Source organism: Giraffa tippelskirchi, chromosome 7, assembly GCF_054371585.1.
Source record: "Giraffa tippelskirchi isolate mGirTip1 chromosome 7, T2T-mGirTip1v1.2.pri, whole genome shotgun sequence".
NCBI classification, from domain to species: Eukaryota; Metazoa; Chordata; class Mammalia; order Artiodactyla; family Giraffidae; genus Giraffa; species Giraffa tippelskirchi.
The window spans coordinates 142,714,168-142,738,657 of NC_137281.1; the positions used below are offsets into that span (position 1 = coordinate 142,714,168).

The following is a 24,490-nucleotide window of genomic DNA, read 5'->3' on the forward strand; positions in this document are numbered from 1 at the left end:
TCTTAGTTTTCTGAACATTGAGCTTTAAGCCAACTTTTTCACTCTCCTCTTTCACTTTCATCAAGAGGCTCTTTAGTTCTTCTTCACTTTCAGCCGAATCCTTCAGTTACTTGGAAAAATTATCTTCTCTTAAAAAGTGTTAAGAGAAGAGGCATTTTATTGATGAGGCAAATAAGGATTATATATCAAATTCCCCTGATCAGCCCCTTCTTTCTAATACCAGTAACATCTGTATAAGGAATCAAACAGTTACATTTTAATGCCATCTCTAATTACTAACTGGATAGTCCGGCAAGCCATTAAACCTGTCTCAATTTCCTCAATTGTAAACCAGTAGTAGTAAACTGTTCAGGTCGTCTCACAGTTAATGATCAGACTCTTAACAAGCTTCCATGTATAAAACTTCTTTGTATATTTATTATGAAAACTAAGACACTGATGCCTTTCAATCATTTGTAAGGAAGTTTTCCATTTTAAATATGTCACTTCAAATATATATTCTTCACTAGACGCCTTATTAGGTGTATCTCCTGAAGATATATTCAAAAATGTTTCTGAGTGCGGTTTTCCAGGAGAGATGGTCTGTCAGACCATTCACAAAGGATAAAAAAAAGAGTAGGAACCACCTATGAAAGTAAGTAATCCTTAAACTCTATCTTTTAGGAACTGTTCTGTGTGATAATGACTCCAAGAGTATCATTTAATTTTGTCTACCAAACTGTATTTGATTGACTGCCTGGGATTATGGAAAGTATCGATAAGGATATGCAAATTCTCGATACAGCTAATAATTTTGTTGTTGTTTGCTATTGTTGCTGGTTTATGGGTCAAAGAATAATGCAGGCTTTTAAAATGTTTTCATAGATAGAAATTATTTTAATTCAGAATGAATGCTTAGAAATTGTGCAGTAGATTCTTGTTCTTTGGCCTCCCAGAAAATGATGCTTATAAGCATTTGTTTCTATGTTAAAACAAAATCTTTGCATCATTCTTGACTGACATGGAAAGTAAGAAAAGGAAAAAATGGATTTCATGGCTAGACTGGAATATTTCCTTTAAAAGAATTCTTTGAATGTGCATTTTGTCATATAGTAACTTATTTATTAAGTAAAATAATTTTTTACCTTGAAGAATATTTCAGTGTATTTCAGAATATTTGCCTATATATTTAATTTTCTGAAATGTGTGTATGTTTATGTTTCATATCGCTTGCTTGTGATCTATTTGTGGTACCAAAACACATTTTTATTTTCATGACCTTCCCAAATTTACTCCTTTTTCCTACAATAGGCACTCCCCATTGAAAACAACACCTTTCTTGAGCAGTTTCTTCTAAATTTTTATTCATTTAATAGTGATTAAGCTATTACAAGAGACCAGCTTTAGCAGTATGTAATGACTAGAAAGTAACAAACTACATATGAATCCTTCAAGTAATCAGCTGAATGATTCACATCATTTTTAAGTGGCATTTTTTTCTATATGTATCTTTGCTCATAACTTTCCAATTGTTGAGATACAAAACCTTCACCGTCTACCTCACCAAATCGTGCTCTTTTGTGCCATCCCAGTCCTCCTGAAAGTATATTAGTGCTTTTTTTTAGTTTTTATTGGATTTGTTACAACTTTGCTTCCATTTTTGTTTTTGGTTTGTTTTTTTTTTTTTAATTGCTTCCACTTAAAAATGTTTCGGTTTCTTGGCCTGCATGCATGTGGGATCCTAGCTCCCTGACCAGGGATTGAACCCACAACCCCTGCATTGGAAGACAAAGTCTTAACCACTGGACTGCTGGGGAAGTCCCATATTAGTGCTTTTTTTAATGCTTTCTCCGTTTTCATTTACATAGTAAAACAAACTGATGATCTATTCTTTTAATACCCTCATATTAAAAAAAATGCTACGTTAAAGAAGTTAATAAATTGAGTGTGTAGGATTTTCCTTAACTCATTGAGATAAATGGGAAGTAACTCAGGTGGGAGGTGTATATTTTGTTTTCTTTGTGATCTTTAGGAATAGATCAGACCACAGCTGTTGAAAATGTCTTAGTATATCTGTGCCTTGTGTGTGAATTGCCATTAGGTGCTCAGTAAATGTTTATTTAATTGAATGATTATATCACTACTCCAGAAGTAGAACTAAATTATCTGAAGTTCTCTCTTCAACTTAGATAGTAATTCAGTTTCTTGAAATCTTTTTAATACAAAGAAATAATTAAAAAGTCAAGACTCTCATATTTTAAAAAAATGTTGAATTCACATTTGTCTAAATAAATGTCCTTGAAAGTATTTTATATCTGTCTTGTCATTCATGGCCTTTGAATCAGTTGAATGGTTGTGATTTTTTTTCTCTTTTACCTACCTACCTATTTATTACATCTAATGAACACTCTTTGATGTGGTTTTGTATGCCCAAGCTTTCTTCTCAGTACAGACTAAATAAAATATAACTTTCTAATAAAATGTGACTTTCCTTAGTCACATACCTGTTTATTAGTGAGTTGTCCTGCAGTACAGCGTTAAGTTATGGTATTATGATGTCCTTGGACAGACAGTTCACCCCTGCAGTTCATGACCTCCTACCATGTGTTTCTGGTTGTACCTAGAGTGCTCGATTTTTACTCTTTGAATTTTATACTCTTACTAATTTTGTTCTTTACCGGGGATACTGAGTTTTAAGCAGTAAAGTGTTTTCTTTCTCCTTCTCTGGTCCCCTAGTTAAAAGATTTTTTTGTTTTCTTTCTGTTTATAAAGTTAAAGGATTCAGAAAGAGCTTTTTGTAGTTGGATTGTGAAAGTGAATTTTCATCAAGTAAAGCCATACTTATGTGACTGAATGTACTTAGAGTAAGTTATTTTAAGCTTTAGACAACTCTAATAAACACTGGATATTCTTTTATCATTAGATATTTATGCCCTGAATATTAAAGAGGATGACAGAGGGTGAAATAGGCAGCAATCATAACTCCATTTTAATATGTTGTCCTATGTATGTCTAAAATTTTATCTTGATAATGTTTCTAAAACTGTTTTATTAAGTGTTAATAGTTATTTTGCAGATAACAAATATAAATAGTATGTTAATAGAAAAAAAGTGTTTTCTGGAGAAACCAAAGAATATATTGACTACAAAGGGACACTGTAGTTTTGTCTTTTTGTCCCAGTATTATGGAATAACTAGCTTATATTTAAAATTAACTTCATTAAGTCCTCAGTAGAAGGAAGATAGACAAGAAAACTGTTTCTTATTTGCCTTCTTCTGTTCTCACTATTCCATGATCATGGATTGCTTTTTTCAAATACTTCTGAATAATTTTAGTACATTTTATGGATTAAATTATTCTCTATAAATTCTATCTGGATGAATTTAACTGTTATTTTGGTTGAAACAAGCTCTTAAATTAGTGAGAATGTTTAAGTGAACTGACCTGTAAATTGAGCAATAATTTATTGCAATAATACAATAGAAATCTTCAATATAATTTCAAAAAATAAGTCTTGAATTGAGGTTTAAAACAGTGACTTAAAATTTTATAACCCAAGTTCTTACTGACATCTGAGAACCATTAACAGATATACAGGTCACTCATTAATCTCCCATTTCTTCTTTCACGTAGCATGTTTGTTTCCTTGGTTTTATCCTTCATCCAGTGACTGCCCTGCCAGTATTAGTTTTCTTCATAGTGACAGGGCTGGTTGTTGGTGGTAGTTAAGTTGTTAAGTGCTGGTTACTATTTCCTTTGTTGAGGTCTTAGTTGTCAGGGATAGGTAAAGCACACAGTATGCTTTATAGGTTATAGTGACAGATTCTTGACTTTCTAGATCAGCACTGCCCAATACCGCTTTCTATGGTGATCGAAATGTCTTTATCTGTACTGTTCAGTAAAGGTGGTCACTGGCCATATGCAGCTCTGGAGCGTTTGAAATGTGGTTCATGAATCTGGTAAATCGAACTTTTAATTTTAAGTTTAATTTGTTCTCACAGGTCATATATAATTTTTGTATACATGAGCTTCTGCATCACAAGAAACAGCTTTTTTCACATTAAAGGAATTTTCATTGTATCACAATAAAACCGGAGAAAGAAAAGAACTATTAGCTCCAGGAGTCAAGTTTGATTTGGATTCAAAGCCCCAAAGTTTAATTCTGATTTAATTGTCTGGCTTGTAATGTCACTGGAATGTGTGCGCTGAAAAAGAAAGTAATAATGTAAATTATTGACCTGTAATTTGTGACTTAACACTTCTTACTGGAAGAAGTTCGCCAAGTGGGTGAAGTAATTCTGTGCTTGTCATCCCTTTAATAAAAGAAGCATTGCCTGAAGATAGAGAAGTCCATGCCTTCTGGGGGTAACCCATATATTCCTAATTATAATGAATTAATTATGCAAAGAACATTCATTGGGGAAGGGATAAAAATGTAAACATTTAAAAGAAAACTTTATTAAAATAAACATTTAAAATGATGGAGATTGCCATTGCTGAGCAGAATAGTAATGAGAATTAATAAAGCCTTTAAAATGTCAATAAGGCTTGTCATAGAACTGAAGTCCAAATACAACACTGTTGATTTTGTAATCCACCTCATCTTTTTCAAATGAAAAGGAATTTTCATTTGTTGTTTTTTAAAAAAGATGTTTTACGGGCCAAGTTGTCTTTCTTCTTATTTAGCATCAAAATGCCCTTTCTCAAAATGATTCTTAAAATAATTAGATCACCATAGACAACAGTTGTTTAAGAGTCAAATGGATAAACATCATTTTGCTTTAGAAATCCAAATCAATCATGGTTCTGTAAAATTTTATGTAATTCTGTTTAGCCTTAGTTTTTATTTTCTCATTGTTATATATTTGGTTTTAGTTTGTTGCTGTATTGCTTTTAGATTAAGCTATGGGTTTCTAATTTTTTTGCTGATGTTTTGTTCATGTTTGCTTCCTAGTGTTGAGGGAACCAGTGTAGGGGCATGAAGTTGAATAAAGTTTGACAGCAAACTGCAGCTTAACATACACTCATGCTACCTTGAATTGAGCATTTAAAAAACTAGTGCAGCTTAGTAGTCAACTGTTTCATTTAATGCTGCCAAAATTGTGGCACAGGGTAGTGTCAGATAAATGCACTGCTTGACTCCTGTCATCACAAGTACTATCATTGCTGCTTTTACTGTCTTCATGAAAGGAAGAAACTAATGCCCCTTTCCCATTATTCAGAACTAACCAATATAATACATACGGTACTTTTAAGGCTGACTTAAAGGGCTAATAGAGGAATATGGGACTTTATAAATAAGACTTTTAGAAAAAGATTGAAAATAACAGAGATCTTAAAATAGAAAATTGAGGTTGAAGAGAAGAGGGTGAGGCCGGATAATCAGAAGCATTTTTAAAGAAACAATTATCTATAGCAAAAGGTGTAGTCCCTAACTTTTCACCCTCAAAGTAAAGGGAACCTGACTAACTGAACCAAAGGTTTTCATAGGTTCACTGTTAATCTGTTGTATCGGGGAGGACAGGCTCAGCTGCTATTTACATCTCCGACCTAGTCTTCTGTTTGACCTAAGTCTGTCTTGATGCAGCAGCACAGGCCAGCGAGGAGACGGTGTCATTTCGCCGTGAACGCAGCACATTTAGGCGCCAGGCAGTACGGCGCCGGCACAATGCAGGGAGTAACCCTACCCCTCCTACATTGCTCATCGGATCACCCCTAAGGTATGGCATTTTAAAATTCCACCAAGCTTAGCATGCATTGTAACAGACCTCTAACCTGTTTTGTCAGTCTGAAGAAAGCATTTATTAAATAGTTTTGTTTTTCTTTTTCTTCCAGTTTCTCTATATCTTTGAGCTTCTTTAGACTTTCTCTGCATGTGACTGTGAGCTTATTGCTAATGCACCATGCATGTCTTATGTTGCATTATTTAAACAAAATGATCAGATTGGTTTAGCCAGTTTTAAATCATGAAAATTGTTTTTAGGGCAGTTATATAAATGTAAATAGAGGCCTAAAGTTAGCTTTTTATTTTTTTCCTATTCCAAATTAGTAATTAATTCAATATCTTTCCCCAACACCTTGAACAGTGTTCAACATGAGCAAATATGGACTGAGAGATGAGCTTATTGAGGATATCAGCTTGATAAACCAGTTTGATTATTTTATTTCATTAAAATATGGTATATTTTATTTTGCATTGCTTGAAAGTTAATCACTAGGACTTAGTAAATGATGCAGAACTAGAATATTTGATTTTTGGTAATGTATGGTCGACTGAGGACTTCCCTGGTGGCTCAGATGGTAAAGAATCTGTCTGCCAATGCAAGAGACCTGGGTTTGATCCCTGGGTCAGGAAGATCCCCTGGAGAAGGAAATGGCACCCTCCTCCAGTACTCTCGTCTGGAGAATTTCGTGGACAGAAGTCTGGCAGGCTACAATCCATGGGGCTGCAAAAAGTCAGACACGACTAAGTGACTTTCATGGTCAATTGGTGATACATATACACAATGTATATGTATTTGTGTGTACATATTTGTTGAATTTTTCAACCTCTATATGCTGAACAAAAGCATTTTTATTTTTACCACTGTTCCTAAGTAAGAAAGCTTCTTTATAATCTTGGGAGTGAATTTTTATTGAAATTCTTAAGCTTTTTTTATCCTTAATTATGTCAGATATAATGAGTCTGTGGGTTGAATCAGAGATACAAAAAAACCCCCTATTTTAAAAATACAAATATGGATGAAAATATGTGTTTGCTTATTTATTAAACCATGTGTATGTTGTTATAGTGAAAGTAAAAGCCTCTCAGTCCTGTCTGACTCTTTGCGACCCCATAGATTGTAGCCCACCAGGCTCCTCTGTCCATAGAATTCCCTAGGCAAGAATACTGGAGTGGGTAGCTGTTCCCTTCCCTGGGGATGTTATTATACCATACGTTTTTATTAATCTCTGCATCTATCTAAAGGCTCCATTACCCAAGTTATTTTCCTATATTTTGAAATTCAAAAGGAAAAACATTTGATGAAATAACTGCTGTTGAATGCATGGTAGGTTTGAAGAGATAAATCTCTTCCCTTGTTAAAATCTGGTTCCTGAAAGTAGCAAAATCCTTACTTTTTAAATTACTATTTTATTGTATATTTCCCTTGGTATTTAAAATGATTATTTTTCTGAGTTTTACATTACAATCAGGAGCTTCATCTTTCATAGATCATGTGCCTGATTAATTCTGCAGTAATACGTCATTTACAATATGCAGTATGGCTTATTTAAACCAGTATTTAAAATAGAAAAATGAGAAGGCAACCATTTAAAAGAAACATTTGGTCTAGAAATCTTTTCTGAGTGCCTTTGCTTTTAGTGAGCCCTCCTTTTCTATTTCCTTTGCTCCCTGAAGTAACTTTTTTTGCTAATGGATTTAGGGTGTGTAGTTCCAACCTGCAGAAAGAATTCACCATTTCATTTTATGTTTTTTATTTTGTGTTTTCTAACCTCTTCTTTTTTCCTCTTGAATAATACTTGCCATAAACATATTCTTTGCTTATCTTCTCACTCCATGTTGATATTTCTTAATCCTTTTTTTTTAACGTTCTCTTTTTAGTCTTTATAAATTCTTTCATTCTTTGGATCTCACTCACTAAACAAATGTAGGCAATTTTGTTTTCTCTGCCTGGTGGAATATTAAAGAACTGTGCTAACTCCAGACAACCACATAGGATTTCTCCAGGTTTTTTTTTAAACATTTTAAACACATCACCATTCAAATGAGGATATGGTGTGAGCTGTTCATTTGTAAAGGGCTCACTTTAGGATTTTTGGGAAGTAGTCTTCCAATAGTCAGTCAGCGTGTAAATTGTGTTAAGGTTCCATGATATTTCCAGTGCAAAGATTATGTGTATCTTAAGGAGGCCGACTACTTCATGAATAAAATAAGATAAAATTTAGCTGTGATGAATTAGGAGAAATGCCAATTTAATAAAAATCATATTTTTTTTAATTGCAGAAATATTCAGGTAAACTATAGTGATATTGTCAGTGTGAGTTATATAATAATCTTATCTTTAAATATAAGATAGCATGGTTTTGAAAAACTTGTCAGAAAGAAACGAAATAGGTATGATAATAGTTTAATTATTCTGTAGATACCAGTAAAATATATTAACTTATTTTAAAATTTAATAAATAGTGTAAGTAATCAACAGTCTAAAAAGCAACTTTATAATAAAAAATATGTATCCAAGGATTGGGAGTGGATCCAAGGATCCATTTCCTCACAAAGAGAATTTGCATGTATTTTTTATGCTAGTTAGAATATCCTATTTTAGAATTATTTTTAAAGGTTTTTTTTTTTTTTAATTAACCTTGTAGGCTCTTACTGGTTCTTCCCAGTTACTATCTGTTTTCAGAAACAGAAAACAGATGAATATTTAAAGATTCTGTATTACTAATATTAAGAGTTAGTTCTGTGTTTATCAGCCTAGATGTGGTATCTTTTAGAACTCTAGTTAATAGACTGGAATGAAAGGAAACCATCAGTGCATTTGGGGAAGGGAAAAAAGCTTTACTATATAGTTAGATTTATTTTTAAAATAGAGTGAAAGACCTGTAATCAAATAAGGTTATAATTATAACTGAGTCTGTAATTGGAAATTCATATCATTTTTGGTACTCAGAAATGAATACACCAAATACTTATGTTTGTGTACTATATTCAAGACACTGAATACTTTCTGAAATCTGGAAATCCATAGCAGTAATGTAATCATACTCAGTTTGCTTAGATGGAAAGATACATGCACAGATAAAAACAGCACATGGCAGAATATGTTACATACTAAATAAGTGCTGCAGAGGAAGGAAAGACCAAGACCTATTATATTTTTTTTTATCATTTAAATTAGGAAAGCTAATTAATTAGTAGGATAACATGTCAGTGATGCTACTGATAGCCGATAGTTTAGAAACCTAAATTTCTATCTTGTGCCGCATTGTGAAATAGTTGCTATCTTTTCTGAAACTGGTAGTTTTGATATATAATTGGTATTATAGAAAAGATTAATTTTTATCAGTTATTAGTTTAAGGTGAAATACAACCCTCCAGGAATAGCTTGGCAATTTGTGCAAAAATAGTAGGCTTTTTCTAATTGAAGGGACATAAACATTTTTTGTCTCGCTTTTGATGTTCAGAAACTTGACATTTATAACTGCATAGATTTTGGCTAATTTTCTTTGTTCTGGAGTTGATTTTCATACATTGCCTAGTACTTTGAAAACCTTTTATATATATGAATATGTTGAAGATGAGTGTATTCTCAATACACTCACTCTAGAATATATCTAACTGCCATAGAGCACCTTTGTTTATGATTTTAATTGAAAAAATCGATGGAAAAATTTGCTGAGCATATATATATGTTTATGTATGTGAGTGTATGTATATATACACACACATAAATTTTCATATTTTACCTTCTGAATCTGAAAGATCATCATACTTGAGCTGAAAAATTTTTCCCTTGTGAAATTTGGTCATTTTGGTAAAGTTTATGGATAAGTTTAGATGGCTTCCAAGGACAGACTTACTGTTTATGTACATAAGAAACAAACATTTTAGTAGTTTATTAGTTCTCAAGATCACCTCTTGATTTATTTCTATTGTACAAAGATTCTACTCTGAAGACATTATTAAGTGAATACCTTTAAAGTTATGACTTAAAAAGTTAGTGCCAGTGAGCGTTGACAAGTCTTTGTAGACTTGATCTTTTTATATGTTGCATACATTCCTGTGCGCTGCTTAGAGTATATAGTTTTTATTGGCTCTAAAAGAGGCCTGAAAACATGAATGTTTCAGGCAATGGTGATTAATAGAACTTTCTGTGGTGGTGGAAATAGTCTATAATCTGCACTATCCAGTATGGTAAACACTGACTACTAGCTTTGGCCTGCCCTGGTAGCTGTGGTAGCCACTATCTATGTTACATGTCTCTTAAGCACTTGAAATATGGTTAGCATGATTGAGGAGCGAACATTTTAGTTACTTTAGTCACATATGGCTACTGTTTTAGACAGTATAGTTCCAGAGTGTGTTCTACTGCCATAACAACAGCTTTAAGCATGTATGCAGTATTTTTGCTTTTTATTTCGTGGTTACAGTTGACCCTTAAACAACATGGGCTTGAAGTGCATGGGTTCAATTACACGTGGGTATTTTCAATAATAAATAGTACAGAATGACATGATCCGTCGTTGGTTGAATCTTTGGATAAGGAGGGGCACCGTAAGTTATACATGGATTTTCAACTCTGCTGAGATTTGGTGCCCTGTCCCCCATGTTGTTTGATGCTCAATTGTACTTCAAATTTAGCTCTCTTCCCAGTCTATAGCAGATTAGTTTGTCTTCTTATACACATCAGAGAAAGCACTCCTTTTAATTCAAAGGATTAGAGAGAAGTTGATATTCATGAAAATGATACTGCATAAGGCTGTTGTTAGTAGCATTCTTCTTTTAATTCCTAAAAGTTCTAATAATTTTAATAACAGTGCAGAGTTGCATTGAACATCATGTAGAAGATAATGTATAATTAAAGTGTTCTCATTAGTTTCATCAGTTTAAATTTGAGTGTTATACTAAGAAAATTTAAGTTCTTAGTGTTTTAAAATAAGTATGTAAAAATTAAAAATGAGTTAAGAATATAATAGTTTCTTAATTTTATCTACTTTTTAGATAATTAAATTATCAAAATTATAAAATTTAGATAATTTTAATAATTTTATAATCATGAGATACTAAATATTTTTAAATTTTTATAAAATTTTGAAAAGACTAATATTCCTTGAACAATTACTGGCTTCTAAATTATTTTTAAAGTTTTCTAAAATGATGGATTCTTGTAATGAAACTTGAGTATAAATTGGGAAAGATAAGATTGAAATTCACTAAGGGAACATAATTACTGTTAACTAACACCTGTATATAAAGCCTGTGACCTTATTTTAGAAATATGTAGGCTTTTCATAGAAAAAATATTTAATATATTTCTTGTAGCATCTCAGCAGTCATCTTTATTTCACTTGGTTGAATCAATTTTTTTTTTTTTTTTAATTCTGGTTTTCTTCACTAGTTTGTGATTTTCTTTTGATTCAGAATTGTTATCTTGGTTACATTTGATAAAGATTCTTTGGTTTTCAAGTGCATAGAAATTTTGTTTTATTGTGAATTTCAGATGCCAGAATATTTGAAAGAACAATTCTAGAATAACTGTATGAAGGTTATAAATAAAAGTGCATATTGAACTTAAAAATTGAACTTAAAAATAGGTATTATTTATGAGGGACCAGCTATAGCCTATATGTATTTAATGTACTTGTGACTCTTCTTTGTTGCTTTCTTTTTTCCTTATACTAGAACTTTGTTGACTTGAGTTGGAAAGATGTTACAGATTGGTTGCTCTGCATATACATTGAATTTTTTTCTGTGTTTATCACCATGAATCAGATTTCAAAAAACCAGAAATTTCAAGCCAGCAGTATAATCTGCATATTTTACAAAGTTTGTTGGCTCTTTCTTAGGTTACATTGAAACCTTTTTTTAAAAATTAGTTTTCTGTATTGACTTCTAGCTATTGTTTTCTCTTTTCTTCCCTGTAATGTCTCCCCCATCCATGTTTTTTCCTAGCCTTCAAGATGGTCAGCAAGGCCAGCAGTCCACAGCCCAGGTCAGAGTCCAGTCCCGCCCCCCTTCCCAGGCTGCAGTGCTCAGTGCTAGTGCCTCCTTGCTGGTGAGAAATGGGAGTGTCCACTTAGAAGCACCACATGACAATGCATCTGCTGTAGGCGGCAGCAGTTTGCACGATGAACTTGGTATGCAGGCCTTATGTAATCTTGGTGACGTAAGACTTGAATATAGCAGATAATGGGTAACAATGATTACAGTTCTTTCCTGAGATAGCTTCATTTTGGAACTATGCATAAGAGTACTTTTTACAGGATTTGCCCTGTGTATAAGGAAAATTTGACTTTTGCTTTTACCTTTTCTGTTTCTCTCAATTCATACTCTTCATTTTCTTCCGAGCATGTCTGTTAATAAGTAAAGTATCAGTAAATGTTCACACTTTACTGTCCTCTTGTAATGATTTGGGCAGTTTTGCTATTTCTTGGTATTTGTACCATGTGGTGAAATGTTGAGTTTTTAAAAATTATTTTGATTGAACCTTCATTTCTCTGAATTCTCTGCTGTAGGGAAGGTGAAAATACTTTCTAATGGCCTATTACTATATAGTCTTTCTTTTAGATATTCTACGTTTTATTTCAGTGTCTGTCACCTGAAGTAGGACTTAATGTAATTCTAAATCCAGTACCTTGAGAACATCATGGCTCTCTATTCAAATCAAATAACTTTATAAGATTTTTTCTTTTTTCCTGTTAATACATCTATAAATAGAAAGTATAAGTTATTAAACAGTTAAATCTCAGGGGGGTGGTAGAGTTGAAAGCCTCAGTAATGTGTTAGAGAAACAGTATTTTATACTAGTTTGTTTTCTATTTCTCTCTCCAGTTCAGCTTTCTTGTGCTCAAAATGCAGATTAGTAGCAATGGAAGAAAATCTTGTTATTCAGAAATATACATTTCAAAGTATTTTATTTGCTTACTCTGATTTTGTTTCTCCATGTTATAACTGTCTTTCATTTATAAAGAAGGTAATCTAGCTGATGCTTTGACTAGAAGGATACAATTGGTAGAGGGTGCCCAAATTAGGTATAAAAAATTTCATATGCTGTTTATTGACTCTTTTTCTGTTTTGTAAAAACTGTTAAGTTACAGAGAAAATTAGTAAGTACTAGATATGCATATTGATGAAAATCATCACCTTTAGCAAATTTTATAGAAAGTTGAAAATGATATCTAAGATATTTATACATTAGAACCTATGGTGATTTCTAAATAAAATGAGAAGGAATTAAGACATTTTAATTTTAGAGTGCTTATGCTTGGGAGTTTGTCATTTGAAGAAGGCAGGGAGTCTGTCTGAGAGAGTAAGGTAGACTTCAGTTTAGTTAGCTGCTTTGACTTAGTTGCAAATATATTGAGTAAATAGTATCTTTTTATTGACATTTCTCTTGGGTTAACTCAAAGTTCCTATGTTTGGAGGACTTGTCGATTTGTACCTGTGCAATTACAGTTACTATCACCACTGTCCATTGGTCATTTGGTAGTAGATTAACTAAGCTTAGATTTGGTTCATTTTGGGTTTTTAAACTTTTGTCAAATGAAGAATAAATTGAACTAGTAGGTGATTTTCCTCTGTAAAAATTCTTAATTTGCTCAAAAAACTTGCTAAGCAAGCAATCATATTCACAGATAATTGAGAATATATACATATCAACTTAGCATCTACTGGTGAATATTCAGAACATTCACTTAAAATTTGGATTTTATCTTTTGTTTTAACTGCTTTCTGATAGTTCTTGGCCCCTCTTGTAGTTGGGTGTTGTCAAATTGAACACTTAGTAATAATTAGTACAAAATACACAGTCAGTGGACAGTGTATATCCATTCGTTTCATAGCACGTAAGGTTGACTAAGAAAAGACTCTAAAAATGAACTTGCAGCTGAAGTTGAGGGAACTGACAGATATACTGATTTTTATAATGTATTCCACTAGAATATTTTTGTTGCATAGTTTAATCTTCAACGTGATTTTAATTAACAGTAGTAAAATAATTTTACATGAGTGAATTGGGATACTGTATACTCAAATATGTTAACGTTAGCCATGTTGTTCCCTGAAAGTATGGAATACTTACAAATAATTGCTCCCTTCCAAACTTAAGCTTCTTCAGCTGAAAATTTTAAATGTATAATTTTTACATGTTTAAAATTTTTATATATGCATAATATATTTATATAACTCACACACACATACTGAAACATACATATATACACTCATATATATATTTATATATATGTTTGAGTACATATAAATATTTGTATGTGTATTCATGTATATGTTGTAATTGTGTGTTTACTTTTTAAAGTGAGGGATATTTGCCTTTTTCAATTAAAGGAACTTGCAGTCAAGCATTGTTTAATTCCAAGCCTAGGTAGTTTTCCTTAAATGTGTTTTTGACATTTTTACTCTGTGATGTCATAATAATTGACGACATGCATTTCCTCTACTACACCCTGAGAATCCTTATTTTTCTGTTGCATTTTAACAAGCATTTCAAGACTATCAGGTAGCACTGGATATGGCATTGTATGTTTTATTAGTAGCTTATTCAGCAGAGAAAAATACATTTTCCTCATCCATTTTCAGGAGGCATAGTTGTTCATCATAATTAATTTTAAAAACTGAATCTTAAGTGTATAATTTAGAACCTGGTCTGACTAATTTAATTGTTTCCTTTCTTATTTATAGAATCAATTTCCATGCAAACTTTGTTTAATTATATGAGTGATGGATAAGTTTTAAAGTTATAATCTTTGAAAATTACCAGCAAAGAATTTATCAAATCTTTCGATGTAACATATTGTCCTTTTTTTAAAAAAAGAAAACAATGCTTCCTAAAGGTTAATTTTCTTTTTATGATCCTTTTGTTGGATTTAACTTATTTGTGGTTGATTTCATACTAAAGTTTGAAACTGCAATTTTACTAAATAAAACAAGGTTTTGTGTATTACCCAGGTAAGTCACAGAAGAGACTCAGTTTTTATGTTAATCCTGGCTTCCACTTGTAACATAGAACTAGTAAATTGATATAGTGATGAAACAGGTTATTATCATTGATAAACTCTTAATATATATAACACAGCATCTCAGAAGAATTGTTGTAGATAGGATCAGGTAAAATAGGAAAATTTATGTCTTTTTTGTGTGTGTTTGAAATTAGTAGTGATGAGTATTGAGAAGTATATATAAAATTATTTTCATGTGAAAAATAAAAATGCTGTTCTAGGCAAGAAATGACAACAGAGTTTTATGTTTACCAAGACATAACTATGTAGATATCATAGGTAATGTTCCTCTGAATTTAAGACTTTCTTAATTTCATTAATGTATTAGAGATTTAGAGAGTAATGCATTGATTTTTCTAAGGTTTTCTTTTGTTTCATTACTGTACAACTATTTACAAAGAAGGTATTCTTGAGATAATCCTCTTTACTACAGAACTTATTACTTTGAAATTGTGATCAGCTCTAGAAAAAGACTTAACAGAAATGTGCTAACACCCTATTGCCCTTAGGTAGTTTATAGCAACTGTGCATTAGTGTGGAGAAATACAATTTGGAGGCTCTTAAATTTTTTACTTAAAAAGCACTCAGATGATGTATAATACTTTTAGTGATTTTTATTGTTTAGTGTTAAAAAATTATATATATTATAGACTACTCTAACATTTTGGGCTGTGTCATTAAGTACTTCTCATTACTATAAATACAAAGTCAAGATGGCTTTAAGGAACGTTGAAGTCCATACTTTTGTGTCACAGTAGATTTTTTTCATTCATCTAAACTGAAAGTTATATTCTTTTTTGCAACAACCTTGATCTTGTTCTTTACTGCTGTTTTTTAATACAAATTCTTTTTTGTATGTTTTTGCAGGGGAGGGCAACATAAAGTATTACATGTATAAATGAAAGTAAAATGTTTATTTTTATTGAAACAGTAAAAATCCTTCATTTTCTCTGGAAGGAAAAAGTGTTAAGAATTTAAGGGGATATATTCTGTTTACACTTTTTGGTATGAGGATGGGAAAATCATGCTCTAATACAAGTTACTAGAGAATAAAATGAAGAAGATTCTGTAATCTTATCACTCAACTTAGTGACTAAACAGCAACAGTCATGTCACTCAAAGAGAGTCACTATTAACATTTTATATTTTTTCCTTTTTTAATACATACATGTATATGCTTTTCTAACAAAGAACTGAGATGATGTTGTATAACTTTTATGACACTGTATGTATGTATGAGTTTTGCTTTTTTCTTTTAGCACATTTAAACATTTATTCATGCTAGTGTTTTGTAACTTATTTTTAAGTGACTACCTAATATTTTATCACTGGAAACTACAGGAAAGGTAGTACAGAATAGTAGACTCCAGAGTCAAACTTCTTGGCTTCTAATTCAAGCTCTGCCGCTTTTAGCTGTAGCTGTGTGATCTTGGGCAAGTTATTTTCTCTCCCTGTGCCTCGGTTTCCTCATGTATCAAAAGGGGGGTGGTAATATACTTCTTAGGTTTTTGGTGAGGATTATATCTATTAAAATATGCAAAGCAATTAGAATAGTGCCTACCAGTAAGTTAATTACATAAATAATCATTGCTGTTATTAACATTATTTGTTACAATAGTTAACTGACCCCACTGTTAGTCTTCAGGGTGATTTCTGATATTTTCTATTGTAATAAACCCTCTGGTGAATATCCTTCACACAGACTCTTCTGTGCAGCTGTGATTATTTCCTTAAGATAGTGAAATGGAATCATCTATCAAGGGGAGAAAACATTATTGAGACCTTGATGTATACTCTTAATTGCTTTATGGAAAGCTTGTACTAGTTTACTCTTTATCTGGCAGGGTTTGAAAGGGTCTTTTTTATCCCAAGTATTAAAATTAAAAATAAACCTAGATAAATTTTATTTCATCTACTCTAATCTTTATGTCCTGGAAATGCTCAGAAGTTTATCATGGTTACTGTGAAAAGACTGGCATATTATTTTTAAAAGTTTCAGATGCATGAACTACTCTAGAAACTGGTTGAGATAGCTGATTCGTCTCTTGCCAGTCTGTGTTGTAAAGAATTCACTGAAACACTAGATTAACTGCTTTCTAACATTAAGATTCTAAATTAAAGTTGATTACTATGTGTTGCATCAGTTAGAATGTATGTAGAGTCTTTAATTGAGAGACCTGTCCTCCCCTATCAAGTGACTGAAATTAGAAAAGTGTACATTTCTCTCATAATAGTCTGTTGGGAGCTGTCCCTAGAGATGGGTTGGTTCTTTTCATCTTCCACATACAACTTCCCTGCCTGGTCCATAGTGACTGCTCCAATTGTTGACATTTCCCCCCATACCGGAGGGTGGTGAGGAGGGGTGCTAAAATAAAAAGTCAAGGATAGCTAGCCTTTATCTTTCAGATTGTGACTTGGGAAATGTGCCTGTCACTTTCTTCTAGCTGCAAGAGAGGCTGGGAGAGGTCTCTAAGTACATAGACATAGTGGTGGTGGTGCTCAGTTGCTTAGTCGTGTCTGACTCTTTTGCAACCCCATAGGCTGTAGCCTGCCAGGCTCTTCTGTCCATGGGATCCAGGCAAGAATACTGGAGCGGGTTGCCATGCCCTCCACCAGACACTCTTCTCGACCCAGAGATTGAATCTGTGTCTCCTGCATTGGCAGGTGGAATCTTTGCCACTGTGCCACCTGGGAAGCCCACATAGACTTAGCTGAAATTCAGTGAGGGGAAAGTCCTGTTTGTGAAAGGGGTAAGGACAACATAAATACTGGAGGTCAGTCATTCATCTTTGCCACGGGACAAAAGAAAGAAAGATAGCACTAAGTTGAGTCTAACTCTTGAGATCTCATGAATTGTAGCCTGTCAGGCTCCACAATGAGACAAAAAGCACTTCAAATCAATAAGATAAAGATCCATGACCTATTAGAAAAGTTGAATGTTACAAGTGGCTTGTAGTTATTGGCAAACAGTTCAACTTTGCTCATAAGTTTTAAAGTTGCAAATTAAAAATAGGATTAAGATATTTTTCATCTACTGAATGTATAGTGATATCCTTTGTTGGAAAGGTCTGAAAATGTAGACAACTAAAAGATTGAACATATTCGGAGGACAGTTTAGTACAATAGACCAAAAGTGCATGTATATTTTAATCTACAGGTTTCACAAACATGCAGATGTGTATGTACATGGATATTCATCATAGCATTGCTTATACTTTTGAAAAACTTGAAACAGTCTAAATGTTTGTTACTAGAGAACCCCTCCTGTATTACTCTATTGATGAACATAGCTATAATATTCAGAACTTGATGTGTATGTGTTATAGACATGAAAAGTTCAGCTATTTAGTAAGCAAATGTAGATAAAAATTGTTCAGAAGAACCTAGAATCTGCTCTTGGCAATGGCTTTTTCTGGGGGTGAAAACTTTCTTCATTTTATATACTGCTTTCAATCTTTCGATGTGTCATATTTTTAAAATGAAACACCAAAACAAAGCAACAAATGTCACTCACTGTCCAAAACCTTGATTAGTTACTTGTGGGAATTTCACTGACTACATGCTATCTCATGCTTATCTATCTACTTTGTCTTTTACTTGGTCCGTCTTTTTTTTTCTTCTTTGTTTTTAAATCAACTTTATTGACATAAAATTTAGGCATGATAAGTTGTATCCCTTCAACATGTACAATTTGTGAGTTTTAACAGATGTGCACACCTGTGAAATCAAGATACAGAATGTTTTCACCATCTTCAAAAGATTGTGCCCCCGCTGCTGTCCATGCCTCCTCTGCTCCTGGCCACAGGCATCCGCTTCGTGCTTTGTATCGTTGTTTTCCCCTCTCCTAGAAGTTCGTATAAATGCAGTCACATTTTACGTGGCCTTTTGTCTTTAGTTTTGCACTTAGCATGATGCTTCAGAGATTCATCATATTGTTGCATGTGTTAGCAGTTTGTTGCTTGTTGATGAATATTGTGGCTGTGAGCTTCCTGTATATTGTGTATTCATTCATCTGTCAACGGACAAGTTTATGTTGTATCCAGGTGTTGGCTGTTGTGGATAAAATGCCTAAAATGTTTTCAAAAGTAGTTGTATATTCCCACCGGCATGTGTGAGAGTTCCAATTGTTCCCATTCTTGCTGACATTTGTTATTGTTGGCTTTTTAAGTGTTAGCCGTAATGGGTGTGTAATGGTATCTTATTGTGGTTTAAATCTACATGTCTCTTATGACTAAGGGTGATGAGGATCCTTTGATGGGTTTATTAGTTATGCATATATCTTCTTCTGTAAAGTGTGTCCAAATCTTTTCCTCACTTTCAAAATTGAGCTGTTTGTCTTATTATTGATGTGTAACAGTTCTTCTGATATTTTAGATACCACTAAGTCATCAGATGCAAGTTACAAATATCTTCTCCCCAGTCTGTGACTTTTTTTGTTTATCTGAATCACTTGTAATGTCATCAATGTCATTGTTATAGATTATTTTATCAAACTAAAGAGGACTTGTCCCTTTGAAAGAAATGTGAGATGATGAAATTATATCAGAATATGAACTTGTATATTCACTTCTGGACAGTTCACCTGATATGGGGATTCCACTTAATGAATTACGACACTACTTAACACAGTGTTTTGTTAAATCAGAGCTAGAGAACAGTGACCACGGCAGTAAAATATACTAGTATATAAATCTCTTTCACTGTTACCAAGCAATAGTTATTCCGTGTGTGTGTGTGTGCGTGCGCGCACATGCGCGCACTCAGTCACTCAAAAGCTGTCTTCTAAACTAACTTCTTTTTCCTCATATCTCCCTTTTTCTTATTCTTCTCCGGCTTTAAAAACCTAGCACAGTGTTGTACATTCTAGGAAGAAGGACTGGTTCTCAGTATTGAAACTTTAAATTATGAGTAGCATAGTGACTTGATTTCCATTTAGAACAAGAGTTAAAGAGGTTTTATAAGACTAAGGCTTTTGGCCTAGGACAGAGATTAGCGAACTATGGCCTAGAGGCTAAAATCTAGGTTGATGCTTGTTTCTGTAAATAAAAGTAAATGAATATGTTACATGTTTTCTGTGGCTGCTTTCCCACAACGGACTGGAACTGTTGCACCAGTGACCATCTGGCCCACAGAGCCTAAAATATTTACTATGTGGCCCCTGACAGAAAAACTTCACTGACCTCTTGTCTAGGGAGAAATAGGTCCATGAACTTGTAGGCAGCAGTGAAATGAGTCATTTCTGTCTGGGGGAAAACTCATGTTTCTTCAGAGACTCCACTGAGGCGCCTCTCATGATGATAAGGGGGAATGCTATCCAAGAAATTGGAACTTGTCAAGACCGTCTCTCTTAAAAGTGTAATATATTCATTGAAATAGCATTGTGAGCACAATACTCATCACCATCAGAAAAAGGCAGTTTTTATAGTGTACTCAAGTGAGTCATATAGATTTATGTAGTCCGCCCATTGCCTTCTTTTTCCTTGTGAGAGTACTATTTTATTATATTTAGGTACAGAAATTCAAAAACAGATCTCTAGTTTTCTTGCCATGTCTTTTTCTTTTAATTGCGATATATTTGCTTTACAACATTGTACAGGTTTCTGCCATACATCAACATGAATCAGCCACAGATATACATATGTCCTCTGCCTCTGGAACCTCCCTCCCATCTCCCACCCCTTCCCACTCCTCTTTGTCCCCCATCGCCTTCTGAAGACACTTTGTAAAGCCCTCTCCTTTCTGTCTATCTCTGTTTGCTCTTGTAGCCAGCCCCTCCATGCCCTGAGAGTAATGCTAGAGAAGTGAGACGTCGAGCAGTGTTTCAGGTTAGGCTTGGAGAACCCAGAATGAGTGGGGTTGGGGAGGTGATCTACAGAGGGAAATTATCCAAGAAATGTGAGAGGACTTCTTTGTTGTTGGTACTGGGAGGATTTGAAAAGCCCTACAGATGATTTGCCCTCCTAGTAGCCACCTCTTTCTAAGATAAATGAGAGTGACATTAAGAATGCAGTAAGGGTTTCTCATGATCTTTACTCACTGAACTCTGTATAATGTGGTGAGTATTTTTATTGATAGGACTATTAGAGAATCTCATTAATTTCTGTGTCTTTCATCTGTGTTTTTCCAGTGTTTATTTTAAATCTGTCTGCTGTATCATTTGTGGCTTCAGGGAAGTGCTTCAAGGGTTCTTGTTCTTTAAATCAGTATTCAGTTTTACTTACCTTCTTGTTCATCACTTATTTATTGACTTGTGGTTACTTGAAATTCTCATACCTCACAAAAAACTCCACAAAGTTTTGTGTAATTAAATTGAATTTTTGTAGTTAATCGCAGTCATTATTGAATATTTGAGACATAAGTACCAGGTACCTTAACTTTTCTTTATCTTAGAGATGCTGTATCATGACCAATCTCATTATTAAGTCTGAAATTTCAGACTCCAGTCTTGTGAGAAATTGCTTTTCTTTTAATATTATGAGATAGCCAGACTATTAGATATAATTAATTATGACCTAAGAGTTGAATTAGGATGAGACAACTTAGTGTATAATCATAATATATGTGAAGAGGACTTATTTCATTAATGTTCTACTTTCTTCCCAACTTATGTTCATTAGAAATAATATTTAAATAGAAATATTTTTCTTAATACACAAATTTATTAAAATAGGATTATTAATAGGGGCACATTTATTTGTTAAGAAAGGTTAACTGTGATTTTTTTTCTGAGTTATGAATAACATTTGTTACTTCTGAAGTGCTTTCAGTTGCTAGGCTCAGAGATATAAGAGAGACATAGAATCTGTTCTTTTGGTGGAGTTAAGTTGGAAATACACCAGGAAGCCTTAATACAAAGTTAAGTTAGTTCTGACATATGCCATGTATGTTTTTATGAACCTGAACATGTTTATAAAGTTATTAGGTAGACAGAAATGTCTTAAAAAAAACAGAACTGTTGAAGTCATGCACATTTGTTGAAATTATAGCTGCCCTTTTCTTAGACATGTTTTATGCCTTGTTGAAATTTTCAAATTTTATTACTCGTTAGTCACTAGTTTGTATATATTCAGAGTTGTAGATTTATATAGTAATAGAATGACACATTTTTTTCCAGCTTTCTATCTAAAATACTTTTGAGGAGGAATCTTTTATTTTTATTTAAAATACACTTATTTCTATATGTTTCATACTAGACATTTATAAATAAAGGACAACATAGTTGCGTTAATGACTTAATCATCATTTACTATTTCACTTGAAAATTACAAAGAGTAATATTCCAGTTAATTTCAGGTGCATACAAATATTATTTTTAATAGCCTAAGAATAGGACTTATATTACTAAAAATGCAATGGAATGCTTAAATGCTCAGAATATACTCCAGTAATTTAAATTTTATTGAATATAGAACTAACTTACTTGGAAAATATCCACAAATTATGTGATATAAACACAAATATTTATACATTCCATTCTTACTGGATTTTACCCTCCCAGCTCTGTTAATGTGTGATTTAGTCATTTAATATGATTTTATAATTCTTCTACACTTACATGCAATGTGGTTTTGATCAGGTGTTTCTTTTTTTCTGCTAATGTAAGTTAATTGTTGTAGTATAGCTAGTCTCTGATTATCCATGCTAAGTGAAGAAAGAGTACAGAATAAAAAACTACAATTTTAAAATAAATCTCGGTCAAAGCAGTTTTTAACTTTTTTGTTTACTAGCAATTTCTGCAAACACCCCCCCATCACTTCAAAAAAATGATATCCTTTCATTTTAATTTCTTATTCTGGTGTCTGTTAGAAGTGCTAAGAATGAATAACTCATTCTAAAAGACAGAGGGTTAGAAAGTGAAGTTTTGGATAACCTACATGCTGAGTAATCCTCCTTTGTTATACAGCATATGAGTTAAGGATTTCATAGAATTTTTTTCCTAATTTATCTCAGGAGTATTCTGACACCCCCCCCCAAAAAAAAGCTACTACAGAAAAGACCCTATTATAAAATATTTTCGTATTCTATGACCCATAAGTACTCAAATAATCCTATTTAATTAAGTAGTTTTTCTGATTCTACTCATTTTTGAATCAAGTAATTGTTGAAATGTTCTGCAAACCCGTGGTTATATTATTAGTATATTAGAGGGAATTTTATTGTCATTTTTCAAGGATTTCACTTACATAAAAATTCTTATTGTATACTGTTCTTATTGTAGTCATGAAAGAGAAATATTTTAGCCTTGCCATCAAGTTGAAATTACCCTTAGATTTCTTATGTTTATAACCTCAATAATTCTAGCTAGTAAAACAAAAACTTCATAAATATTCAAAAGGCAGCCTGGACCAGATCCAAACAGTTTCAGTTATATACCACATTGTCCTACTAGAAATTTGTATTTTTTATTTATGTTCCCTACCCACCATTTGATATGGCTATCATAGATCTTCACAGTATAGAATGCATTTTAGTATTTAGATTTCTAAAATTCCATTATCAGAAGTCATTTTATCTTATATAGTTCATCTGTGTAAGAGTTTTTTTTAACCTATATTCCTCTACAACCATTAAAGTTTATAAACTTTTTAGAGTTTTGTAGATAGTTGGCCACAGCAAATTGTGTTCCTAAATTTCTTTGTAAAGTTGTTGTAGAATCATACAACTACTAATGTTCATTAAATACTATAGTTTAATTATCACCAACATTATTATACGTCATTCATTGAACTTTGTCTTAGATCCATTTAGACACTTACCATTTCTTCTTAAAAGTAACACAAAACCAAAAAACTCTGAAGGTAATCACACAAATTTGTTGTCTTGCGATTTGAGCTGTATTAAAACTTACAACCAACCCTTCCAAATGGCCGCTAGTTGTAAGTAGTGGTCAGATGACCTTAAGACAACATTAAATTAGTATATATTGTAACTTAAATTGAAAATATTCTGGGAGGAGAAAAGAGAAGACTGCTGTTATAAAGCTGACTTAAATTACTTTTAATACCTGATTATGTATGTTGACATTTTGTCCAGTGTTTAGCATTCCCTTTTGATTTATGTCATGCTGAATTACATGTAGATCATTGTTTTTTAAATATTTTGAAAAAAGCAAGTTACAGTTCATTTTCTTAAAATCTAACAAGTTTAAAATTAGTGTTTCATGAGGGAAAATTTCTGAGTATTCTAATGACTTTTTTAAAAAAATGATTTATTTGCTAGGTAAGTTCTCTTCTACGCTTTATGAGACTGGTGGCTGTGATATGTCACTTGTGAATTTTGAACCAGCAGCAAGAAGAGCATCCAATATCTGGTATGTGTGAAGTCGTGTTAGGGGAGTTTATGTGCTTGCATAAGTTTGCTGTTTTTAAAGTTTGTAAACCTTGAGATAGAAGAGTTACTTGTTTATATTGGCTTACATAAATTCTCATTATTCACTGGTTGCCAAAAAGTAGAACTTTTTACTGTGGGAAAAAAAGAAAGCCATTATTAAAAGGTATTACTTGTTTTTTGTTTGCTATTATATGTTTTTAAAAATTAAGTAAAACTTTCCTGTAGATCTTACTGTGGAATAGTGATTTCCCACAATTTCAAATTTAACTCCCTATATATTGCATGATAGAAAAAACCTATTAGAAAAACATTTACACAACTATGTTCAAACCCATCAATTCTCTCTTTTGGTGTCATTTCAAATTTACACCAAATTTCTGTGTGAGGATTTCAGTCAAGTGTCTTTTTAAATGATTGTCTTTCATTTTGTTTTAAAACGTGTTT

The 24,490-nt window shown here is 32.6% G+C and overlaps 1 protein-coding gene across 8 annotated transcripts in view; it reads left to right on the forward strand.

Annotated features, from left to right (window-relative positions):
- PCNX1 (pecanex 1) overlaps positions 1-24,490 on the forward strand; it is a 175,377-nt gene that overhangs the window by 61,257 nt on the left and 89,630 nt on the right. For 4 of the 8 annotated variants that reach the window (XM_081508892.1, XM_081508893.1, XM_081508890.1 and 1 more), the window contains exon 7: positions 23,936-24,026. In XM_081508892.1, coding sequence (XP_081365018.1) covers positions 23,936-24,026 — 91 coding nt within the window. Of the gene's footprint in view, positions 1-5,567; positions 5,701-11,657; positions 11,843-23,935; positions 24,027-24,490 lie in introns of all 8 variants that reach the window. The other 4 variants (XM_081508889.1, XM_081508886.1, XM_081508888.1 and 1 more) reach the window with 2 other exon arrangements.